At 41.9% G+C, this 23076-nt stretch overlaps 1 protein-coding gene across 1 annotated transcript; it reads right to left on the reverse strand.

Annotated features, from left to right (window-relative positions):
- Positions 1-310: 310 nt before the first annotated feature.
- Positions 311-21558, reverse strand: LOC138644462 (lactase/phlorizin hydrolase-like). The gene is given in 18 exon segments (XM_069732868.1): positions 311-611; positions 790-1026; positions 4627-4847; positions 4929-5063; positions 6392-6501; positions 8032-8231; positions 8403-8601; positions 8698-8988; positions 9803-10071; positions 10301-10366; positions 10369-11853; positions 12011-12656; positions 13706-14381; positions 15395-15473; positions 15819-15924; positions 18644-18742; positions 19117-19187; positions 21005-21558. Coding segments are annotated over 18 exon segments (5625 nt in total). The 5' UTR covers positions 21510-21558; the 3' UTR covers positions 311-381.
- Between the last annotated feature and the right edge of the window lie 1518 nt (positions 21559-23076).

Here is a 23076-nt window from a genome sequence, read left to right on the forward strand (position 1 = left end):
GCTGGCACTGTTTATGGGGGTACTCTGCTGGCACTGTTTGTGGGGTACTCTGCTGGCACAGTTTATGGGGGTACTCTCCTGGCACTGTTTATAGGGGTACTCTGCTGGCACTGTTTATGGGGGTACTCTGCTGGCACTGTTTATGGGGGTACTCTGCTGGCACTGTTTATGGGGGTACTCCGCTGGCACGGTTTATGGGGGTACTCTGCTGGCACTGTTTCATGATTTCAGGTAACCAACTGTAGATCCATGATATTATTTCTCAATGTCCTCACGGCTTATGTCTGGCAATCCCCATACACTTCACACATAAAATTAGATAAGTTTTTATTGTTTTTTTTCCACATTTATGGTGATATTTTCATGATTTTTTGCTCACAACTAAAATAACTCTGCAAGCTTTACTTCTTTCCGGAGTTTACTGTTCATAAATGCAAATAAAATAACAAGGAACACGACGGCAAGTAAGAAGGCGAATTCCACATATAAAGCGATCATCGCATCCGAGGTGGAGATCTTTAGTCCAAGAAAGTTCACAAATGGCGGTTCTGGATCTTCCAAGGGTTCTGTAGTGTGGCTGCCACTACTCGCTGTGGGCCCCATAGTTGTACCTACTGGAAAAAGGGAATTTTTGGTGAACAAGGCCTACTAGTTACATGTGATACTTGGACCTTGATATCAAGAAGTATGTCAATTAGTGACCAGGGATCATCTCAAAGGATCAGCATCTGACACTTTTACACCTTTTATGGGTCTCTTCACTTATGTTACAGGAGTTTACACACTCACCTTCTGGTTCTGGATCAAGGCAAGGATGAGACCCGTTATGTGGGTCAGGGAAACCGTTACACTGAACCACCGATCTATAGTATTTCACAGACGCTTTAGGAAGACGATGCAGATTGGGGTCAGAAAAATTTGTGTAATACAATCCGAACCGTTCAGTGTAACCTGTCGCCCACTCAAAATTATCCATCAGACTCCAGGCGGAGTAACCGCGGAGATCAACACCATCGTACTTTACAGCTGCCGAAAAGAAGAGAAATCTAATAATAGGGAGTATTATAGTAGTTATATTCTTGTACATAGGAGCAGTATTATAGTAGTTATATTCTTGTACATAGGGGGCAGTATTATAGTAGTTATATTCTTGTACATAGGAGCAGCATTATAGTTACAGTTAGGGCCAGAAATATTTGGACAGTGACACAATTTTCGCGAGTTGGGCTCTGCATGCCACCACATTGGATTTGAAATGAAACTTCTACAACAGAATTCAAGTGCAGATTGTAACGTTTAATTTGAAGGGTTGAACAAAAATATCTGATAGAAAATGTAGGAATTGTACACATTTCTTTACAAACACTCCACATTTTAGGAGGTCAAAAGTAATTGGACAAATAAACATAACCCAAACAAAATATTTTTATTTTCAATATTTTGTTGCAAATCATAGTAACATAGTTAGTAACATAGTTAGTAAGGCCGAAAAAAGACATTTGTCCATCCAGTTCAGCCTATATTCCATCATAATAAATACCCAGATCTACGTCCTTCTACAGAACCTAATAATTGTATGATACAATATTGTTCTGCTCCAGGAAGACATCCAAATCCTTTGGAGGCAATCACTGCCTTAAGTCTGGAACCCATGGACATCACCAAACGCTGGGTTTCCTCCTTCTTAATGCTTTGCCAGGCCTTTACAGCCGCAGCCTTCAGGTCTTGCTTGTTTGTGGGTCTTTCCGTCTTAAGTCTGGATTTGAGCAAGTGAAATGCATGCTCAATTGGGTTTAGATCTGGAGATTGACTTGGCCATTGCAGAATGTTCCACTTTTTGGCACTCATGAACTCCTGGGTAGCTTTGGCTGTATGCTTGGGGTCATTGTCCATCTGTACTATGAAGCGCCGTCCAATCAACTTTGCAGCATTTGGCTGAATCTGGGCTGAAAGTATATCCCGGTACACTTCAGAATTCATCCGGCTACTCTTGTCTGCTCTTATGTCATCAATAAACACAAGTGACCCAGTGCCATTGAAAGCCAATCATGCCCATGCCATCACGTTGCCTCCACCATGTTTTACAGAGGATGTGGTGTGCCTTGGATCATGTGCCGTTCCCTTTCTTCTCCAAACTTTTTTCTTCCCATCATTCTGGTACAGGTTGATCTTTGTCTCATCTGTCCATAGAATACTTTTCCAGAACTGAGCTGGCTTCTTGAGGTGTTTTTCTGCAAATTTAACTCTGGTCTGTCTAATTTTGTTATTGATGAATGGTTTGCATCTAGATGTGAACCCTTTGTATTTACTGTCATGGAGTCTTCTCTTTACTGTTGACTTAGAGACAGATACACCTACTTCACTGAGAGTGTTCTGGACTTCAGTTGATGTTGTGAACGGGTTCTTCTTCACCAAATTAAGTATGCGGCGATCATCCACCACTGTTGTCATCCGTGGACGCCCAGGCCTTTTTGAGTTCCCAAGCTCACCAGTCAATTCCTTTTTCTCAGAATGTACCCAACTGTTGATTTTGCTACTCCAAGCATGTCTGCTATCTCTCTGATGGATTTTTTATTTTTTTTCAGCCTCAGGATGTTCTGCTTCACCTCAATTGAGAGTTCCTTTGACCGCATGTTGTCTGCTCACAGCAACAGCTTCCAAATGCAAAACCACACACCTGGAATCCACCCCTGACCTTTTAACTACTTCATTGATTACAGGTTAACGAGGGAGACGCCTTCAGAGTTAATTGCAGCCCTTAGAGTCCATTGTCCAATTACTTTTGGTCCCTTGAAAAAGAGGACGCTATGCATTACAGAGCTATGATTCCTAAACCCTTTCTCCGATTTGGATGTGGAAACTATCATATTGCAGCTGGGAGTGTGCACTTTCAGCACATATTATATATATAATTGTATTTCTGAACATGTTTTTGTAAACAGCTAAAATAACAAAACTTGTGTCACTGTCCAAATATTTCTGGCCCTAACTGTATATTCTTGTACATAAGAGCAGCATTATAGTAGATATATTCTTGTACATAGGAGCAGTATTATAGTGGATATATTCTTGTACATAGGAGCAATATTATAGTAGCTATATTCTTGTATATAGAGGCAGTATTATAGTAGTTATATTCTTGTACATAAGAGCAGTATTATAGTAGCTATATTCTTGTATATAGAGGCAGTATTATAGTAGGTATATTCTTGTACATAGGGGCAGTATTATAGTAGTTATATTCTTGTACATAGGAGCAGTATTATAGTAGTTATATTCTTGTACATGGGGCAGTATTATAGTAGTTATATTCTTGTACATAGGGGCAGTATTATAGTAGTTATATTCTTGTATATAGGAGCAGTATTATAGTAGGTATATTCTTGTACATAGGAGCAGTATTATAGTAGTTATATTCTTGTACATAGGGGCAGTATTATAGTAGTTATATTCTTGTACATAGCGGCAGTATTATAGTTGGTATATTATTATACATAGCGGCAGTATTATAGTTGGTATATTATTGTACATAGGGGGCAGTATTATGGTAGTTATATTCTTGTACATAGGAGCAGTATTATAGTTGGTATATTATTGTCCATAGGGGGCAGTATTATAGTAGTTATATTCTTGTACATAGGAGCAGTATTATAGTTGGTATATTATTGTACATAGAGGGCAGTATTATAGTAGGTATATTCTTGTACATAGGGGCAGTATTATAGTAGTTATATTCTTGTACATAGGGGCAGTATTATAGTAGTTATATTCTTGTACATAGGGGCAGTATTATAGTAGTTATATTCTTGTACATAGGGGCAGTATTATAGTAGGTATATTCTTGTACATAGGGGCAGTATTATAGCAGTTATATTCTTGTACATAGGGGGCAGTATTATAGTAGTTATATTCTTGTACATAGGAGCAGTATTATAGTAGTTATATTCTTGTACATCGGGGCAGTATTATAGTAGTTATATTCTTGTACATAGCGGCAGTATTATAGTTGGTATATTATTATACATAGCGGCAGTATTATAGTTGGTATATTATTGTACATAGGGGGCAGTATTATGGTAGTTATATTCTTGTACATAGGAGCAGTATTATAGTTGGTATATTATTGTCCATAGGGGGCAGTATTATAGTAGTTATATTCTTGTACATAGGAGCAGTATTATAGTTGGTATATTATTGTACATAGAGGGCAGTATTATAGTAGGTATATTCTTGTACATAGGGGCAGTATTATAGTAGTTATATTCTTGTACATAGGGGCAGTATTATAGTAGTTATATTCTTGTACATAGGAGCAGTATTATAGTAGTTATATTCTTGTACATAGGAGCAGTATTATAGTAGTTATATTCTTGTACATGGGGCAGTATTATAGTAGTTATATTCTTGTACATAGGAGCAGTATTATAGTTGGTATATTCTTGTATATAGTATATACTTATATTATGGCGTATAAGAGTATGTTAATGGTCTGTAAGATGTCAGTGCCTTTGCTATAAATATGTCTCCTTCTATATAAAGTGCTTTTGCATTCTTAATCTATTCCAGATATTAGGGTTGGCTGAATGACTTGCACATATTCTGCTTGCATTGTATGTAATCTCGTACCTTTCAGCGCCTCATTCACATAATGCTTATAATAATACGTTCTCCATTCGTCATTTAGATTCGTCCCGCGCTCGGATATTCCATTTTCTGTGATATATATGGCAGGGTTGTTGAACTCTTCTTTTATCCAGTGTAATAACCTTCTCAAGCCAAAAGGCGTCACTTTCAGCCAAGCACTACCAGATGTCAGCCAGGTTCTGTCACTCAGTAAATAAACCCCCCTGGAATGATGGACAGAAAATACATCAAATTTCCTGTTGATTTTCTTTAGGACCGGATTACATTTTCGCTGTCACCTTTACCTGTCTCCTTCATAAGTCTGATAGTCTATTCCAAAGATCGCGTGCCCAACCAGCACGGTAGTATAGTGGTTCAGGCCAAAGAAGTCGTATGTCCCTTTTATTCTTTGCTTCTCACTTTCAGTGAATTCTGGGAGCCTGATGATGAAAGTCATAGAAACCATGAGTAGCAATAGCAAGAGAGGAAAACCTACCGTTATGTAGTCAGGCATCTCACTTGAGTTTTTTTTTCCTTCAATCAGACAATTTGCATAATTCGCATATTTCCCAGAGGAGCATTGCGGCTTTAAGTCTCCTCATCTCGGCATGCTTAGCATGTCAATCTCCACAAGGAGAAATTATACTTCTTGGAGATCAGTCGGACGGCTCTCACTCAGCCAAACCAGATCTCCACTTTGCACTGACGAGGGGCAGTTCCCACGAAACACAGTGTCTGCAAATTGAGATTCTGGTTTGGCTATTATCCTAAGTCATGTGACAAGGCTCGTTAATGGGTTGACATTGACTTGCAGGATCGCTACCTTCCAATAGGTGGCACTAGAGTTCTAGTCCTCTTCCTCTCTGAAGAGACAATTTTCCTAATTAATAATTAGCATATTTCCCAGAGGAGCATTGCGGCTTTGTCTCCTCATCTCGGCATGCTTAGCATGGCAATCTCCGCAAGGAGAAATGATACTTCTTGGATATTCCTTCACTCAAAAATGTTGAAAATAGTTCTATATGTCCTGATCATTTCCCGCCAAGACTACTGGAACTTCCTCCTTTATAGCCTCCCCTGTAAGGCTATGTTCGCACCTGTGTCAGAGGGGCCTCGATCATTTTTACAGCACATGCAGCTCCATTTACCTTCAAATAAACGTGCAATGCTCCCAATCTTCCCTTTTGTAAGTAAATGGTATCTGCATATAAATGGGATCCATAACGGAGATGTGAACAGAGCCTAACACAGTCTTGCATCTCCAAATCATCTTCGATTATGCTGGTATTGCTAGACGTGAAGGGACTGTTACACCTCTCCGGTCTAACAGTCCCTTCATGTACTACACGTGACGATGCAGGCGGAACATGGCTTTATAAATGAGCTGGGCACAGGGACTGAAGTCCACAGGATCTATCCCTCCGTCCTCGTCACACTCGGATCAGCGTGACTGACAGAACTGCATTTATACGCAAATATGAAGAACCCAACAAACTCCTCTACGTGTGCTCTGACTCTTTACTCCGTGGCTCCATGATTTTTGAAGCTTTGATCTCCCTGAAATACTCAAAGTATCTCAGTTTCATGCTTTACATTGTCCTGGCAGCATGAATGGGACGACAGGTTTTTATTTTTAAAAAGCATGGTAGACATGCCATTGGCTTTACTGAGTCTTCCAGAAGTTGAAAACATCCATCCGAAAGACATGATGAAATAAGCATTACTACATGGATGATGCAGGCTGTTCTGTCATTGTCAGCATACGCACCGGCTTTGGGACTGTCCTATAGCGAGGCTCCTTTCTCGAATTCTGGTCTTCATAACATCTGGGTAGTCCCCAGTTTTAAATATAGGATATCCAAACCAGCCACCGAAAAACTGAAAGTCGTTAATACATGATTGTTACAATATGTCACTATCATACTATGCACAAGAATATAACTATTATAATAATGCCCCTATGTACAAAAATATAACTACTATAATACTGCTCCTATGTACAAGAATATAACTACAATAATACTGCCCCTATGTGCAAGAATATAACTATTATAATACTGCCCCTATGTAAAAGAATATAACTACAATACTGCCCCTATGTACAAGAATATAACTACTATAATACTGCCCCTATGTGCAAGAATATAACTATTATAATACTGCCCCTATGTACAAGAATATAACTACTATAATACTGCTCCTATGTACAAGAATATAACTACTATAATACTGCCCCCTATGTACAAGAATATAACTACTATAATACCGCCCCTATGTACAAGAATATAACTACTATAATACCGCCCCTATGTACAAGAATATAACTACTATAATACCGCCCCTATGTACAAGAATATAACTACCATAATACTGCCCCCTATGTACAAGAATATAACTACTATAATACTGCCCCTATGTAAAAGAATATAACTACTATAATACTGCCCCTATGTACAAGAATATAACTACTATAATACTGCCCCTATGTACAAGAATATAACTACTATAATACTGCTCCTATGTACAAGAATATAACTACTATAATACTGCCCCTATGTACAAGAATATAACTACTATAATACTGCCCCTATGTACAAGAATATAACTACTATAATACTGCTCCTATGTACAAGAATATAACTACTATAATACTGCCCCTATGTACAAGAATATAACTACTATAATACTGACCCTATGTACAAGAATATAACTACTATAATACTGCCCCTATGTACAAGAATATAACTACCATAATACTGCCCCCTATGTACAAGAATATAAGTACTATAATACTGCCCCTATGTACAGGAATATAACTACTATAATACTGCCCCTATGTACAAGAATATAACTACTATAATACTGCCCCTATGTACAAGAATATAACTACTATAATACTGCCCCTATGTACAAGAATATAACTACTATAATACTGCCCCTATGTACAAGAATATAACTACTATAATACTGCCCCTATGTACATGAACATAACTACTATAATACTGCCCCCTATGAACAAGAATATAACTACTAAAATACTGCCCCCTATGTACAAGAATATAAGTACTATAATACTGCCCTTATGTACAAGAATATAACTACTATAATACTGGCCCTATGTACAAGAATATAACTACTATAATACTGGCCCTATGTACAAGAATATAACTACTATAATACTGCCCCTATGTACAAGAATATAACTACTACTGCCCCTTATGTACAAGATTGTAACTACTATAAATCATTGAGATCCCATTTGTTCACTGAGGTTTTTGTGGTCAAAGTCGAGATGTTGTAGATCATAACAGCATGAATTAAATATTATGACCGCCCCACTCCAAAAATACTGAGATAGCCACTTTAGAACAATATTCTACAAGAACCCTGTAAATAGATTTTCCGTACCATCATGTACCGCCCTGCTGCATCGATGTCCTCTTGCTTATAAGGGTTGATCGGTTCTGCCCAATCAGAGTTGAGGGTGATGGAGATAAGACCCTCTTGGGAGGCTCGGTATTTATCGTTATACAGGTGCCATACTTCGGCATGGGCTTTAATTAGGTTATGTCCTGCCAAATACACACCAATCCCGGGTGATCTGACTCCTTTAAGGAAAGAAAAAACAGAGCATTACAATCTGCAACGAAGATATAACTGCCTGGAGTCCATGAAAACAGTCCATACCTCCTATAGACGGGTAGGGTATGGGAGAGGTATGTAAGGTTGGACCCCAGTGCAGCGCCAGAACTTATCCAATGGCTACAACGTATAATCACCTGGTGCAAAGGCGCCTTCTCCGTAACCCAGGTTGGCAATGATGTATGGCTCGTTCAGAGTGATCCAGAACTTCACTTTGTCTCCCAATCTTTGGAAGAGAACTTCAGAGTAGTCCTTAAACCTTTCTACTATTGTCTCGTTCACCCAACCACCATCGTTCTGCAAAGCTTGAGGTAGATCCCAGTGATAAATAGTGACCTGAACAGACGAGAGCAAGGAAATAACTAAAAAAAAAAAGAAGAGAGAAATTGCAACTCATCGGACTGGTGGTGCTATATAAAGGTGATTTATTACCTGTGGTGTAATGCCGGCAGTAAGTAAACCATCTATCAGGCGAGAATAGTGACTGAGGCCGGCTTCGTTGACGTGGTCTTTAGTCCCATCTGGGAGAATTCTCGGCCATGAGATTGAGAATCGATAATATGAGACCCCAAGACCCTTGATAAGTTCTATGTCTTCGTCAACCCGGTAGTAGCTGTTGCACGCCACGTCTCCATTACTATCATCTTCGATTTTAGATGATGTGTGAGAAAACTGATCCCAGATGCTGAGCCCTTTCCCATCAGCCCTCCAAGCCCCTTCGATCTAGAAGGAAAGGAAAAATAATGGGGGTTTATTGTTTTTTTTTCTGTATTATAATATTCTTGCTGAAAGTCCTACAAAATGGTGGATATGTACAATATATCTATTTTTTTTTTTAGTTTGTGGGAATTGGTGTGAAAGGTGACAACTGCACTCGTAGAGAGTGTTTAAGAGCAAAGAAGAACCTCCAGAGATTGAAAAATCTATCTTTCAACCCGGATGGTTGGGACATTTATTTTACAAGAAGAAGAAGAAGTATCCAACCACTACCTGGGTTGTATTCTGGAACAACACCTATCTTTCTTTACTAGAATCAATAAGTGACTATGGTAGCCAATCACTTGCCAAAGTGTTGGCGTCACTATGGAGAGGACATCATTGATCAGCTGTGATGGTCCCATGTCAGTTCCAGAGGGGGGACCATGAAACAACTGGTTGAGAAATTAAGGGGCCCATATGATGTAGGTAGGTATCTCTGCTGACTCCCTGATACACGTGCACACTCAGCTGAGCATGCATATGTTTTCATTCAGGAGAGTAAGCGCCTACCTAAATATCGGGTGCTGTAATTAAACATTTTCAATCCTTCTCCCATGTGTTGGGAAAGAGTCAGGAGATCTCAATACACATTTGAAGGTGGTCCTGCCTGACCAAAATCAGCAGTTTAGACAACATTAATCTAATTGGGGTCTTTTAGGGGGATTTGAAAAGTAAATATATGGCAATTATTTTTAGGTAGATGCAGCTTTATATTGGGGTTTTCCATCATATTTCACATCTGACTGTAAAACTTGGGTAAAATGAAGATTTCTCCAACCTGAAAAGCTGAGGAGGCAACGCCCCAAGCGAAATCATCCCGAAATTCTCCGTATAGAAATTCTTCTTCCTTGTACATGGGGATACCATGGTTGCTGATGACCTCGGCGTAGTAAATCGCGGTACGTTTTGCAGTTCTTGGTCGCATAGGATTATTGAAATCTACATGGTGAAGGCCAAACCGTATTCGGTATCCATTAACCCACTCAAAGGCGTCCATGAGTGAGTACATAGAATAACCCTTCAGATTCACTCCGTCCACACTGAGAGCTTTTGGGGGTTAGAATGGAGTCATTAATTATAGTTGCATCCTCATTTTAGAAAGAAAATCTACTTAACAATATATATGGTTAGAAAAACATGTCTCCTACCTCCGTGCTGGTTTTGGAAAAACCATTAACTTTATACCCATTGATATTGTCTTAGTCATTACGTTATAACCAAATTTAGTAAACTATAACTAAATCAGTTTATTTAGCTCCAAGAAAATGCGACTAACCTTTCAGGGCTTCATCAATATACGTCTTATGATAGAAAATTCGGGCAGTGTCATCAAAATCGGGATACTGTCCATTGCGATTCCATTTTCAGTGATGTATATGGGGACATCTCCGTACTCTTCTTTTACCCAGTTAAGCAACCTCCTCAAGCCCCAGGCTACTGCCCTGAGATTTTCAGCAGCAGTTTCTGGCCAGTTATCGTTAAACTCATCTTGGATGTCAATATCATTTTGGAAAGATGGAGGAACGAGGGTTAGAGTTTTATGTTGAACTATTTTTGTAGTGTAGATGTTTATGGAAAACACATCGGCTGATCCTTGGATATAGGTCTTCTCCTCATCTGTAAAAGCTGGAAGCCTGGACTTTTGGAGACCCTGTAACTCACTCTTGTTGTCCACTTGCCATTTCATTACCTCTGGGTAGTCACCATTTTTGAAAATAGGGTGTGCAAACCACCCCAAGGTGAACTGCAGGTAGCGATCAGCAGCTTCTATGTCCCTTGGTTGTGTGTGGTCTTTAGGTTCCACCCAATTAGTGTTGAGGGTCACAGAAATGACGCCTCCTTGACTTTTCCGATATTGCTCATCATAGGTATGGTAGACTCTGGCATGGACCTTAATTAGATTGTGAGCCACTCTGTGTGGAGCATAACCAGGATCATCTTTCACCCCAGGTGGATAGAGACCAATGCCATAACCAGCAACAGCAATTGTGTGAGGTTGGTTAAAAGTCATCCAGAACTTGACTCTATCTCCGAAAGTTCTAAAACAAAAGTCCGCGTAGCTGTGAAAAGCATCTAGCACTCTATCATCTTCCCAACCACCCAAGTCTTGGAGAGCCTGAGGAAGATCAAAGTGGTAAAGGGTCACCATGGGTGAGATGTTGCTTGCCAGTAGGCCATCAATAAGCCTATTATAATACTCAACTCCCTGATTATTGACTGTGCCCTGTCCAGTTGGGAAGATTCGAGACCACGAGATTGAAAAACGGTAACTATTTACCCCTAGACCTCTCAGCATGTACAAGTCTGCATCCAGCTGATGGTAACTATCACAGGCCATGTCCCCATTGCTATTTTCATAAATATTTCCTGGAATATGTGAAAATGTGTCCCATATACTTGATCCTTTTCCATCCTCGTTCCACCCTCCCTCAATCTGATATGCTGAGGTTGAGGCTCCCCAGTTAAAATCACTTGGGACTATAGAATAATGATACATGTCCCTTTCGAAAGCAGATTGTCCCGAGAACTTATCCCAAACAACTTTAGCATTAGAGGGAACTTCTGAAGCTGGTAGAGCTGGTAATTTTTTTGCATGTATCGATCTTGCACGAGGAACCTCTTTAACCATCTTCATCCTTGGGAAACCATTATTTTCTACAATGCTGGAAATGAGGTAGGCGGATTGTTTGGGGGTCCTTTGTCTGTTTGCATTTTCGAATTCGACGTGATGTAAACCAAATCTTTGACTGTACCCTTCTGGTCCCTCGAAGCCGTCCAGGAGGGAACGGACTATATAGGCGCTTAGAGTCACAGTATCATTTATGACAGCTGTAAAGAAATAAGGGTTTACAGGGTCAAAATAGCCAACCACCCTAGAAAAATACGACATAAATCAAATTTACAGTGAGCTAGTTATGTTCTAAAGTCTCTGAGATATAAGATCTATTGTCAGTGACCGCTCAGCTATGGATGTGAGTAGACTTACCTTTCAGGGCTTCATTGATGTAAGCCGTCAGGTACTCAACCCGAGCTGTGTCATTGAACACCTCTCCGGTGTATGGCGTTGGCATACCATTTCCAGTTATGTATATGGGTAGTCCTCCCTTTCTATATTCTTCTTTGACGAAGTTCAGAAGCCTTCTGAGACCCCATGGCACCACATAGAGCCATGGAGATTCGGTGGTCGGCCATGATGGATCCACGTGTGAAGCAAATCCTCCAATATTTTCATAATTAGCATCACAACTTTGGCTTTTGGAGACATTGACCAACCGGGAAGTATAGTGGGAGATGCCAAGGAAGTCTGCAGTGCCTTTGATGTAGGCCTTCTCCTCCTCAGTAAATGTGGGCAGTGCTGCCACTGTGGAGGGACACTGGTTATTTATGTCAAGAACTTGAGTCTTAAGGACTTCTGGGTAGTCCCCATTGATAAGAATTGGATGGGCAAACCACCCGATCATGAACTGGAGATATCGCTCAGCAGCGCTCACGTCATCTGGATTATTGGGATTTTTTGGTTCTGCCCAGTCTGAATTCAGAGAGATTCCCACCTGACCTTTCTGCGACGCCCGGTACTTGTCATTGTACACATGCCAGGCCTTAGCGTGAGCTTTCACAATGTTATGTGACACCTATAAGATATAACATAGAAGACTGTGTTAGAGAAATACCTATCTATTCTCATAACCTCCATGGTGTGAGAACAGTCTGCAAGGATCTAATTATTATTGTGAATCTGCAGTTTTCGTATATTATTCTGCACGATCATAGTAACCTGAAGAGATAGCGAGACGCCGTACATTAGCCAAATATAAATATTTCCATTGTGACTTTACTGGTTGTATATAACTAATGTTTTATAGGGCACATTATTTTCCAGTTACATGAAGTGATTGTCCATAATAACAATAAGGTCTGGTTTCTTTAGTTTGGAAACAATGTCCCTTTTGTCTTTTAGTGTATCTTAAAGTTTACCTCTCATGCTGTAAATGCATAGGAGTCCAGTGGGCGGTGCTATTCAGTGACCGACAGCCAACTTTGTATATAAGCACTTATAAAAAAAGGCTATAAATAATGGAGTGAAACCGCCCACTGGATTCCTATTCCCACACAATGAGCAGAAGCTCCTATTGTATATTATATATTACATATTGTATTATATTATTAACGTCAAGCACTGATACCTATTCAATATTTTGATTATAGCTTTTTTTTTTATTTATTTATTACTTCCCGTACATTATTACATTATTACTGTGCCAGCCATCTTGCCTGGTTACTGGTCTAAGAAAATGGCTGTATAAAATTATATATATATATGTATATATCTTTTTTACAAATGTCTAAATTTTTCTCATTGCCGTAATCATACTGATCTAAAGAATCAGGTTAGTTTTTAGTGTACAATGAGTGTTGTAAAAACAAAATCCAAAAAATATTGGAATTGCATTTTTTTCACTGCACCTTGATTTTTTCCCCACTCTGCTCGTGATGATAATGAGACTTCTGAAAATTGATCTCTACAGAACAGGAAAGGTTTTTTTTACCATATACTTACTTTGATGAAAAAACTTTAACAGAAAAAAAAAATTAAGCACCACATAGATTAGAAAATATATTTTCTTTAAAGAATTTCATTTTTATGCAAATTATTGAAATAATTTATAGTTTCTGTTTGTACCTTGAAGGAGGCATTTCCTGGATCTCTGATCCCAGGTGCATGTTCTCCGGTGCCGTAACCAGCGTAACTAACGACCCAAGGTTCATGGAACGTTATCCAATGTTGAACTCTATCTCCAAAATTCTTGAAGCAGAAATCTGCATATTCCATAAATGCCTCGATGGTGGAGTCATCCTGCCAGCCTCCGGACTCCTGCAGAGCTTGGGGTAGATCCCAGTGATATAAAGTTACTATCGGTATAATATTTTCTTTGATTAACCTGTCGATTAATTTGTTGTAATATTTCACGCCGGCGGAATTGACTTTGGATTTCAGTCCCGTTGGGAATATTCTGGACCAGGAGATGGAGAAGTGATAGACCTTAGACTGTAGACCCTTCAGAAGATACAGGTCATAGTCAATCTTATTGTAGCTATCACAGGCCACATTGGCGGTGGCATTGTTATCAGCTTGGCCATTTTGTCCAAAAACATCCCATATGGATTGTCCTTTATCCCCTGCGGTCCAGCCCCCTTCTACTTTGAAGGCTGAAGATGAAGAGCCCATGAGGAAACCTTCAGGGAATGTATCGTGTAGGAAGGCGTCTCTCTCTGCTGGAGTCTGGGCGGCAAATTTATTCCATACTGTGGTGAATACTGAACGGGATGATGAAGACTTGTCTGCTACAGTTTCAGATCTGTGTTATAGAATAAATTATGTGAATTAACGCCAAGATCTTATATATAGTTTATATGGTATATAAACCTTAGAACATTTTCTACAATTCTGCCTTTTTCTTGGATGGTCTACAGTTAGATCGTTCATGCATGAGACTCTCCAGAAACATGTCCCATTTTCAGAAGCATTACAACGGAGGAGATCTGACCCCTGCCATGAAAATCAAGGTAACAGGATGAGATTGAATGCAATGGCTTATATTGTTGTTTAATATTGAGATTTGATGTAACTTTGTGGGTTCAATGTTCTTGGTAGGTTCAATACGAAACCATAAGATGAGGCCATGATAAAAGGATAGGTGGGATAAGTGGATTCTATAGGTCAGTGCAAATACATCTTAGCTAAGTTGATGGGTTTCCACCATTCCTTCTTTTTTATTGCTTTTTATGTTTTTCAAGGATTTTTTTATGTTTTTTTTCTGCGATTTGCACACAGTCAGTACTGATGATATAGGGGTTGAAGCGAGCAAACTAAAGACTTATTGGCAAGTGTCTCATCAGTGGTGGGGTGCCAAGTGCGTAAAATGGTCCAAAATTACACGATCCTGAGTAGTCATGAGAATTGGTAAGGAGTTACCAATGCCTATATGGGGGGTCAGCTGGGTCTACAGAGCTGGTAAATCTGACACTAAAGGTGGGTGACCAGGAAAGATAGACCCAAGTGAAGAATAGCCGGACCGCCCAGGTTTGGTGGTGAGGTTTTGTGCCCAAGTGTGTGAGATTCACGGGTCAATTAAATAGCTGCTAACGTCACCATTTTTTTTTTGCCAGGTTGGATCGTTGTGTGTACATTGGTTTTCAGTCTTAAAGGGGGTTAATATCTATATTAAAAAAAAGATCTCCTATAAGCAGAGCAGAGAGTTGTTATAAAGAGCCAGATCGGAAGGTGGCACCTTAGGTAGAGATAAGGATGAGAGCAAACGAGAAGAAGGAGGCGCTTTTTCTTGCACATTTCACCTTGGCACTGGCTCACCTTCCTGTCCCAGCAGATGATGTCGGTAATATATAACTTATGTCATATCCCATGAGGCTGGAAACAGAAGCACTGATTTCTATAGAGAAACAGAAGATTAAAAGATCATTTTATGTGATCATAATTCAAAACTATATAAAAAGTTGAGTAACTGTTTCTGTTATTTCAGGTTCCTTCCTTCTTGTACTGTACTGTACACCAGAGGTGTCAAACTGCATTCCTCGAGGGCCGCAAACAGGTCATGTTTTCAGAATTTCCTTGTATCGCACAAGGTGCTGGAATCATTCTGTGCAGGTGATTAAATTATCACCTGTGCAATACAAGGAAATCCTGAAAACATGACCTGTTTGCGGCCCTCGAGGAATGCAGTTTGACACCTCTGCTGTGCACACAATAGTCATTCCTTCAATGGCCGCCATCTTACCTGAATATACATGGAAGGTGAGAACAAATTTATCTTCCTCTGATACAATATTACAGTCAGCCAATGAAAATCTGAAGATGAGAATCTCCACAGTCTTCTCGTAGTGCTGCAAAACAATACATGGGAGAATAACCAAAATCTTATTGTCACCCTCTTGGGATGACCATTATGTTTTGTCATAATGAGACTAATCTGTATTCATCTATATTTTCCCAACAGATCATTTTTTTTTGCTCTTTTTCACAAAACTTTAGATCAGACTTGTTTCTAGCTGTAAGGCAACTAGTTGAAGCTGGAGCCCTCCCCGCTTATCTATGGATCCTAGAGATGAGCAAATTGATTGGCAGGATCATGGGTTCAGTAGCCTCATCCGTAGTCCATGCCTGCCGCATGCGAGCCGTAAAAACATTCTCCCACCTGTAAGAATCCCCGATTCCACTTCTGATTTGTTGACCTGACATGACTTCATCATCGTGGTATGACACACATGACGTGGAATGCCAGCTCGATCTGCAATAAACTCCATGAGATCCATCACCTCTTTAACTCTCATAATTTTTCCTTCCTGGGCCTCACCAAAACATGGCTCACACCCTCCGACACAGCCTCCCCTGCTGCGCTAGGTTACGTCAGCCTCCACTTCACCCACATTCCCCACCCTGGCAACAGACATGGTAGAGGAGTGGACCTTCTCCATTCTACCAACTGCACCTTTAACCCAATCCCACCTCTACCCTCCCTTATCCTCCCCTCTTTTGAAGTCCACTCTGTTCGCATCTACTTCTCCTACTACCTCCAAATGGCTGTTGTATACCGACCTCCAGGCCCGACCACTGTCTTTATTGACCAGTTGTCCACATGACTTCTTCACTTTCTCTCTGCAAACATTCCCATCATCATCATGGGTGACTTCAATATCCCCATTGACACCTGCCAGTCAGCAGCCTCCAAACTCCTTGTGCAGCCATGTACTACGGAGGACAGAGAATGAACTTCAATCCAATATTGCAGCCAGCATGCAGCCAGCGGGTAAGGAAAGGGTGAATCAAACACCCGAAAACCCCGCCTCCATGGCTGAAGATTGTTCCCTCCAAATTCAGGTGACAGAGTCCCTTTAACTCTGCTGCCCGACTAATTAATCTCTCTCCTCGCTACACTCCTGCTTCCCCCCTTTACAAATCCCTTCACTGGCTCCCAATTTCCCAGCTTAGGCTTCTTTCACACTAGCGTCGGAATCTCCCCGTCGCAATGCGTCGGGGAGAGATTCCGACGCTAGCGTTTGCTGCATTGCACAATGGAGGCAGCGGATGCATTTTTCCGGCGTATCTGCTGCCCCATTGTAAGGTGCGGGGAGGTGGGGGCGGAGTTCCGGCCGCGCATGCGCGGTCGGAAAAAGCGGTCTGTCGGGAGAAAAAAAACGTTACATGTAGGGTTTTTTTCTCCCGACGGTCCGCCAAAGCACGACGCATTCGTCGCAAGACGGATGCGAAGTGTGCAAATCCGTCGCAAATGCGTCGTCAATAGAAGTGTATGGGGAAAAAACCGCATCCTGCAAGCACTTTTGCAGGATGCGTTTTTTCTGCAAAACGACGCATTGTGACGGATTTAAAAAACCGCTAGTGTGAAAGTAGCCTTATCCAGTTCAAACTACTAATACTGACCTACAAAACCATCCATAACCTTTCTCCTCCATATATCTCCAAACAAATCTTCACATATCTCTCCTCACGTAATCTCTGGTCCTCCCAAGACCTCCTTCTCTCCTCCAAACTGACTTGCTCTTCATCCAATCGCCTCCAAGACTTCTCCCTAATATCACCCATCCTCTGGAATTCTTTGCCCCAACACGTCCGGTTATCCACTACTTTTGGATCCTTCAGATGGAATCTGAAAACCCATCTCTTCAAAAAAAGCTTACAGCCTGTAAAGACCACACGGCCACCTCTACACCATCGGAGCTACTGCAACCCCCCACCATCTTGTAGAATGTAAGCCCGCAAGGGCAGGGTCCTCGCCCCTCTGCATCAGTCTGTCATTGTTAGTTTGTCTATTGTAAGTGATATTTGTATTTTGATGTAACCCCGTCTCATGTACAGCACCATGGAATTAATGGTGCTAAATAAATAATAATAATAATAATAATAATATTGCCAGGCCTACTAATCAAAAGAGATGTCAGGGATTCCTGCAGGAGAAGGCGGGCAGGGCCCCAGTCCTGCAACCACGGACTAATGACAAGGCCATTGGACCACGGTACCTATGCAAATTAATTTGCAGTTTTTTAATGAATTTGCCGAGAAATTTTGTGATTGCAGTCTGACCAGAAATTGGTGTGATAATACGGTTGTGTGAATTGGCCATGAGGGGGATTCACCAGCTCATCTGAGAGATCGTCAGTATTTCTGCACGTACACTTATTATCATTAATAACATGAACTCTGGACTGTGAGGCCGAAGGACGACATACGGCTATCAAGCCTGTAAATAATGGATTCATCGCAGGAGACCAGAAATCTTAGTAAACATGTCCTCCTATCATCATCATGGGGGAAGTGAACTTTAATCAGCAAACAGAAAGGATCGTAAATCTGAGAAAGCAAATGGCCTCTTAAAGGGACTGCCTTTGATAAAGGGGCAGAAGTGTGACAATTAAAATATGTGAATTACCCCTGGTCACCAAGTACAATATCACTGGGGTCTCATTGCCCATAGCAACCAATCACAGTGCAGCTTTCATTTCTACAATGCTGTTGAAGAAGTGAAAGCAGAGTTCTGATTGGTTGCTATAGGCAACAGGGCCAGTTTTAATAAATGAGGCCTAGTACCTTCGCTTCTCCTCTGACCTTATCTGTTGTCCAGTTCGGCATTTCCTGGGAATTCTTACAATCATGTCGTAAATTCAGGGCAAGGAAATCAATAGATTTCTGGAAAAAAAAAAGTAGAATGTAATTTGTATGGAATAACAGTGACAGTGTGAACATCTATAGGCAGCCATAGGTGGCTCAGAGGGCCCGGGTACCGGAGGGCCTGTAGTCCTCTCTACCACATATGGCGATATCAGTATTGATGGCACTTGGTAGATGGGGCTCGTTTACAGATTTTGCATTAAGGACTTTGGCTTCTTCATGAAAGCTAGAAATGTATTTCACAGTTGACTGGACAATCTGCCAAACCAGACCGCAAAAGGGATGAGGTTTACAAAAATTGTGGCCAAAAGGGGCAATTTTGGTGGCGTTCTTAGAGGCAGAACACTCAAATGCCTAAAATGTGGTGTTGTAAATGTTAGTATGATATTTACCAGGAAGTTCCCTCGAAGTGATAGACAGGTGTCCAGGAGCGGCGAGGGTAAAGCAATGGCTATCCGTCCACCTGACAACACAAATGCATGAAGACCGGCGGTGTCATTATTATTATTATTATTAGTAGTTTATAATCATAGGTGACAGCTGCAAATGTGTTTGATGAGAGTACTGAGTTAGGCTACTTTCACACTAGCGTCTTTTGCAATACGTCGCAATGCGTCGTTTATGGGAAAAAAACGCATCCTGCAAAGTTGTTTGCAGGATGCGTTTTTGCCCCATAGATTAACATTAGCGACGCATTGACACACGTCGCAACCGTCGTGCGACGGTTGCGCCATGTTGTGGCGGACCGCCGGGAGCAAAAAACGTTACATGTAACTGCCGACGGACCGCTTTTTCTGACCGCGCATGTGCAGACGGAACTCCGCCCTCACCTCCTCGCACCTTACAATGGGGCAGCGGATGTGCAGGAAAAATGCATCCGCTGCCTCCTTTGTGCGGCGCATTCACTGCTAGCTTCGAAACCTCGGCCCGACGCAGTGCGTCGGGCCGAGTCCGACGCTAGTGTGAAAGTAGCCTTAACCCATACTAGCCAAATGCTAAAGTCCCTTTATGTAAGTTGTGGTCCCTTGTTATGGCCCCTGATGTCTCGCAGATACACGTCCCTTATAAACTGAGGAGAAAAGTATGGGGCCGCAAGTGTTATATTGAAATAACTCCTTTAGTTTCATTATCCCCGATGTATAACCTCCAAAAACGTCGCCCCCGGTGTATAACATCCGGCCCCCGCCGTGCCGTCAGCCTTTACTAACATGTGAGAGTGGTGCAGAGCTCACTGATACCTGCGTGGCCTTGTTAGAGGAGCCACCGGGGCAACAAGTCCATCCATGGCATTTCTTCCTACTAAATCCCCCCCATCACCTGTGATATTATTGAGAAGTGGAAGGAACCACAGCAACTCAGCCACAAAATTGAGACCCCGTAACCTTACCGGGTGGCCGAGGGCTAAGGAGCAGAAAGCAGGAAAGTCACCACCGCTCTACTGACCCCATAACTTCAGAGTCCAGACTTCCTGTGGTATTAAAGGGACACTGTCACCTGAATTTGGAGGGAACAATCTTCAGCCATGGAGGCGGGGTTTTTGGGTGTTTGATTCACCCTTTCCTTACCCGCTGGCTGCAATATTGGATTGAAGTTCATTCTCTGTCCTCCGTAGTACATGCCTGCACAAGACAATCTTGCCTTGCACAGGCGTGTACTATGGAGGACAGAGAATGAACTTCAATCCAATATTGCAGCCAGCGGGTAAGGAACGGGTGAATCAAACACCCAAAAACCCCGCCTCCATGGCTGAAGATTGTTCCCTCCAAATTCAGGTGACAGTGTCCCTTTAACATCACTACAAAAACTGCGCCCCCTCCGGGAGCTTCAAGTCCGTGCAGCTGCATGCAGCCGTACATCACCAAGCACAATGCAGAGCGTTGCATGGAGCGGTGTAAAGCCGCCACCACTGGACTCTGGAGGAGACGTGTTCTGTGCAGTGATGGATCGCACTTCTCTATCTGATGGAGGAGTCTGGGTTTGGTGATTCCAGGAGGACGTTACCCCCTGAGTGCATTGTGCCCCCTGTACAGATGGTGGAGGATAATGCTATGGGCTTATCAGGGGGTGGCATCTGTCCCTGAGTTTGAGTGAAGGGAAATCTTAATTCTTCAGCACAAGGCATTGTGGACAATTGTAGCTTCAGCTTTGTGGGAACAGTTTGGGGAGACCCTTATCTGCCCCCCATGAGTGCGCTCGGTGCACAAGCTCCTTACAGACATGGTAGAAGGTTGGTGACACAACATGACCGGCCGCAGTTATTCCATTCATCATAACACTTACCGCCGGCAGAATACTTCTGGTGATAGATATTGTACACCCTCTCATGGGCGTTCAGCAGAATCTTTAGGTATTGCAAGTCTTTTACAACTGTGCGGACATCAAATGTTATCCAGGTGCCGACCAAATCTCCGAATGAACGAAATGCAAATTCCGCATATTCTGCATAGGCTTCATCAGGGCTGGAGCCACCTGCAGAAAGACGACTGATGTTGCCATCATGTAAGATCACAATTGGTCTAATGTTGGCGCCATTCAGTTCCCGGAGAAGAGTCTTGTAACACTGCAGCTGCCCGTCCTCCATGTCCAGCGGCACCTTGTAATGGGTGACACTGTACTGCTGTAGAGTCTGGATCTGATCTCTTATATTATTAAGAGCCTCACTATTGCACCCATGACTCCATAAGGGTCCAGCGATGACCATGAAGTCCTTCTCTGTGGGCTTGGAGATGCCATAACATAGTGAGGGGATGAAGAGAAGGAGGACCCCTCTCCACACAGCTCCCATTGTCAGCGGTGTTAGCCACCGTACACTGGTAATGACATTTATTCCATAGCCGGGGCTGTAAAGTGCAGTATCTCCTCTAGATAAGGAAACTGCTGAAGCCGATTTATGGACAGACGTGTGTTAATCTATGACATGGATGGCATGCTCACTGTGCTAATCGTAAATTATTAGCAGGTGCTGGAGCCAGTGAGTGTATGCGCCAACCCCAGGACCACACTTCATGAGATGTTCCCGGTAATAAAGGGTTACTTGCATAAAATATTCCCACGAGTGCCAGGAGCACATACCCACGGAAGGCAAATTAATACCCTTTCCCTTTAACGCAAGAGCTGTATACAAATCTGCTCCAGGCTCACCTCAAGGCTGTTTTGGAAAGTGTTTTTATAGGAAGACCAAAATGGCAGGACCCATGGTAGAACGTCGTGCTCTGCCTCGAGGCCGGACACAAAGGTTTAGCATAATGTCTCCATTTATTTGCAGTGTTGCTTTAATTTTAGATGCACTGGGGAAATGAGGATTATGAACATACTAGAGAGCCTCACTTCATGGATAATAAAGGCTTGCGGATTTCCTGCAGATCTGCACCGTTTTTTCAGCGCAGAAACGCTGCAGATCTGCAAGCGATTTACAGTACAATGTAAATCAATGGCAAAAAAAACGCTGGGCTAATGGTGTGGAAAAATCAGCACGGAAAATGCAGCAGATTCAAAAAAGGACCATGTCAGCTCTTTTTGCAGATTTGCTGCGTTTCTGCACCCATTCCATAATAGAACTCTGCAGGGGTTAATATATTTAAAAAAAAAAAGAGGGGGGAAGAAATCTGCAATGTGTGCATATACCAAAAAAAGGTGCAGATTTTGACCTGCGTTTTCTGCCAAGAAGTGCAGAATCTGCACAGTTAAATCTGCAACATGTGCACATACCATAAAGGTGGGGTCCGGAACTAAAATGTATTTTAATCCTAAATGCCTACTTATGATCAGAACTTTTCTAATACACTTTTTAAAGTACAGTCCCCATCATTCCCCTCACTCTTCTTTATTATTACATCATCTTAGATGACACTTCGGAGAATCCCACTGCATGCCGGGGACCATCGAAAAAGTCATCACCAGTGGGCAGAGGCTGCAACAGTGACCACAGCCTGTATCCTCCTTGAAAAATCACTTGTAGGGACAGAGCTGGTCTCTGCTTTTGCTATTCGTCTAAGGCTATGTGCACACGTTGCGGAATGGTGTGCAGATTTTTCCGCACGGTTTTTGCAAAATCCACAGGTAAACCGCACTGCGGATTTGCAGCGGTTTTTGTGCAGAATCAACCTGCGGATTCCTATTGAGGAGCAGATGTAAACCGCTGCGGAATCCGCACAAAGAATTTTGTTTTCCATACTTTAACATGGTACTGTACAATGCATAGAAAACTGCTGCAGGTCCGCAGCGTCAAATCCGCAGCAAAATCTGCAACGTGTGCACATAGCCTGACAATGACCACCAAAAGTGCGCTCTTTTGCTGGCTCCTTGTGTGGAGGTCCGGCTAGCGAGCGCACCGTCACTGTGCATCCGTTGGA

This window comes from Ranitomeya imitator, chromosome 7 (genome assembly GCF_032444005.1).
Source record: "Ranitomeya imitator isolate aRanImi1 chromosome 7, aRanImi1.pri, whole genome shotgun sequence".
NCBI lineage: Eukaryota > Metazoa > Chordata > Amphibia > Anura > Dendrobatidae > Ranitomeya > Ranitomeya imitator.